Source organism: Trypanosoma equiperdum, assembly GCF_001457755.1.
Source record: "Trypanosoma equiperdum strain OVI genome assembly, contig: ctg_444, whole genome shotgun sequence".
Taxonomy (NCBI): Eukaryota; Euglenozoa; class Kinetoplastea; order Trypanosomatida; family Trypanosomatidae; genus Trypanosoma; species Trypanosoma equiperdum.
Genome location: NW_027124359.1, coordinates 17,669 through 21,409, shown reverse-complemented (window position 1 = coordinate 21,409; position 3,741 = coordinate 17,669). Strand labels below are relative to the sequence as shown.

The 3,741-nt window shown below is 40.0% G+C and overlaps 1 protein-coding gene across 1 annotated transcript; it reads right to left on the bottom strand.

Annotated features, from left to right (window-relative positions):
• Positions 1 to 390: 390 nt before the first annotated feature.
• Positions 391 to 1,353, bottom strand: TEOVI_000187800 (Trypanosome variant surface glycoprotein (A-type), putative; the record flags this gene model as incomplete). Its single annotated transcript, XM_067225041.1, has 1 exon — positions 391 to 1,353. One exon carries the CDS (start codon positions 1,351 to 1,353, stop codon positions 391 to 393), a length of 963 nt encoding a protein of 320 aa, XP_067081142.1.
• Between the last annotated feature and the right edge of the window lie 2,388 nt (positions 1,354 to 3,741).

Here is a 3,741-nt window from a genome sequence, read left to right as displayed (position 1 = left end):
TCCTGCTGCTGTGTTTTCTGTTCCTGCTTTAGCTTTGCAGAACTCTCCTTCACTTTTGTTAGTTCTATTCCACTTGCATCCATCGTTTTCTTTGCAGTCTACTTTCTTTAGTTTTTTACCACAGTCTGCTGGGGCGGTGACTGTTTGTTTATTGCTTGCTTCGGCTATCGTCGCTACCATTTTGCCATAGGCTGCGCTGACCTGCTGTTCATAAAAGGCTCTGATTGCGATTAGTTTGTCTTCGTCGTTTACTGCCGCTAGTGTGCGGTCAGTTTCCAGTCCTGCTACGCCGGCTGGTATCGTTACTTGGTTTACAGCGTCTTCGTATTCTTGCAGTTTTTGTTCTTCCTTTCCTTGAAATATTTCTATGACCTTGGCCTCTAGGTCGGTTTAGGTTATGAGCGGCTTTGCGCTGTAAACGGCTTGCAACACTTGTGTCATGTCTGACCTGCTGTGAATTTCCCCAGTTTCATTGATATAGGGGCTATTTGTGTGTTTTGGGCTCGCCATAATGGCTGCATGTGCCACCGTCCAACTTTGGTGCTTGTTGCCTTCGCTTCTGTGTGTTTTGTCGTGAGCGCTTACGTCTATTTCAGCGTTGGTGTTTTTTATTGTAATGTATCCTCCGAGTATTTCGTGCGCTCCTGCTAGTGCTGCCTGTGTTTGCCCAAAGCCTTGCGTATGTACTGAACTTAGTAGGTTGCATTTCTTTGTGCCGCTCGTGACTTGTTTGGCGTCGCTGCTGTCGATGTCCGCTTTTAGCATCGTAAATCCGGCGGCTGTCATACCGCTTAATGCGACGCTCTTACTTTTAGCTGAAGGTGGCGTCAGTGGGCATTCGACATCGCCCAGTTTGCCGGCCGTTTTTAGTGGTTTGTCGCCGTCCGCGTTGGTTACAGCTAGACAAAGGTTATTCGTGCTGTCCACAGCTGCCAGTAAGTGTAGGGGGTCGTCTATTCTGCCTTGAAGGTACGCTGCTTTGGCTGCCGCGTCGATGGCTTTTTCGATGTCTTGCGTTTCAAGCGTTGCAAGCATCTGTTTGTGCCTAAGGCTGAAATACGTCGCTATTACCGCTGCTCTCTTGGCCAATTCTGTTCTTGCATGCCTTAGCCCGAATATTTGTGCTTTCAGTTCGCCACGCCGCATCGTCTTCGCTTTTTGGAGGATCTGCGTCAATTCGTGCGTCATCGTCCCGGGAACTTTGTTCAGCTCTGCCGTCGCTTTGCATATGCCCTGCCAGAGGCTTTTGTTCAATGGTGATTGACTAGCTGGTTGGACATGACTCGGTGCTGCGGCGATTAGTAACAAGTATGAAAGCGCTACTTGGCTCAGTTTCGTTGTCCTTTTTGTCATCTTCTTTTGATGGCTAGCTTTTCTATGTTTCTTGGCTCCTTTTTTCTCTGTTCTATTGTGAGATGTGATGTTTGGTGGTGCTGCTAGTGCGTTTTCTGCGAGGTTATTGCAGTATTTTTTTACATTCTTTCCTTCGCTGCTGCAGCTTCAACGACTGTCTACCTGTATAAAATTTAACAAAGAAAGCGAAGATTTCCATTTACGTCATGGCGCTTTTCGGAATCGGCCTCTGTCGCTTCGTTTGTTAGGACACACATACGTATCCACAGCTTTCAAGCCAAAATTCCTGCGATGGCTGTTGTGCTTAAGGAATCTGTTCAATAAGACTTAATGATTTCGAGGTTACTCTTAAATAACATCAGCTTCTCTAGGTCTACCTAGCCGCTTAAAAGAGCACAGTTAGCCTTTGAAAAGTCTTTCCCCGGTCCATCCGGTTAAAATATTGATATGTAACCGGATTTAAAAAACAGCAGTCTCTACAATATTAGGTTTTTCAGTGGTCCATTTATCGTAAACTATAGGGCACAATCTCTTCGTATCATTTTTTGTGTGTTCCGCTGTGTTTTCCCATGCTCGGTGCTTTCATTCTAAATTGTATTTTATTCATTATTCACTTTGGGCATAAACATCCTGAGCATAGGAAGAAGTTTCTTCAGCTACTTTCATAATATTTCCTTACATTTGGAACTTAGATTGTCCAGATTGTTCCAGCTGCGGTATTTGTTTCTGCGTTATGCTCGTACTTATTTGATTATTATGAACTTAAAAATAGAAAAATCTGTAAGTGGAATCAAATGTTGTTTAAGAATTTCTTTTCTTTGCTGTTTACTGCTTAGAATATTGTAGGCAACACCAGTTCTTGAATGCCATATGATTTGTAATCTGCTAATTCTTCCGTTTGAACTGTACTGCTGCACCTTTACATGGATGAATATAGAAAATAAAGAAATACTTGCCTCTTTCTAATGACTTTGATAATTTGACGAAGTTTTAGGGATAGGGTTCCTGGCCACTTATTCACCACTTTTCGACGAAATAACTGTATTATCAATGACCTTCTTTTACTGCCCTAATAATTTCCAGCTTTTGTTTGTCTGTCTAAATTTCTTGTTTCTTTATGCACTTTGTGCAAGGTTAGATGAAACCATCACCTACTTGGTTTGTCATTTCATGTACCTTGGGGAAGTTAAATCTGGTGAGATACAAACCTTAAGACGAGATTCTGGTCTTTGTTAGCTTAGTTGTCAGTGTTAAATTGCTTGGTATCGATTACAGTATTTTAAGTACAAATAACGAATTCTTCAAATAGTTTTTGAGGGAATGTTGGTAGTTTCGGTTTTGGATAACTTCAATTTATACTGATTCTATATGAAAGTGCAAATATTGCCACTTTATGCAACTGCATGTTGAAACCATTTATTAATTACGTTAATTATCACATGTAAATTGTCACTTTATTTGGTTTTGTTTCTCTTATGTTCAACTTGTGTAAAGTTCAATCTTACCATATAAAACTATGGACACCATGACAATTTTTAGCCTAAATTATTCTTTCTGACAATTGTTCACCTTCAACATCAACCTATATCGTTTTATATCTAGTCTATATATACTTTCCAACCGCGACTACATCACTGCAAATCTTGAAAGTACTGCATGTTTTGATGCATATAAAACACTTAACACCTATGTGTTGCAGTGGCTTCTATTTTTCGTTAATTCTAAGGCTTTAGTTTACGCGTGAAGAAAGTAACGCCTTTGGATATTAAAGGTACACGTTTTGGCTTTCCTTTGTTAAATCTTCGTTCATCTTTGCTTGACATTGTTTAAATCATGGAAGTTGGATACTAGAACCGCCTTTATTGTTGCTTTTGTTTTATTATTTCTCTCCCTTAGTCATGTACAAGCAACGACTTATATATTGATTATTTTTTATTGAAATGTCTTAATATTTTGCAAGCATCACAATAAGGAATTAGAGGTCCATCTATAATACTTTTTTAACTTTATAGCGATCTTCCGTGGTTTCATATGCGGACTTTATTATTCTGACCACGTCGGTCTTTACTGAGTGTGCCGTTAGCTGCATCGCTCTTTTCTGACTTCGCATGAGACGCAGTAGCTACAGTTTTTCTATCCATTGCACTGTGCTCCTTAATGATAACTGCCTCCATATTCTTTCCTACAAAAGCTCCTTCTGCATTTCTGCGTTTCGTATTGCTTGAAATCTGTCCCTCCTTTTCATTTAAATTTATAAATATATTCCTCTTTTGCCATGCTAATTCTTTCTCACTCACTTACTCCTATTACACCATTCCATTGCTTAACGTGCTTATATTTTGATTTTTCAGTAGTTTTTAACCACCAAACTTATCATAAAAATTTTCG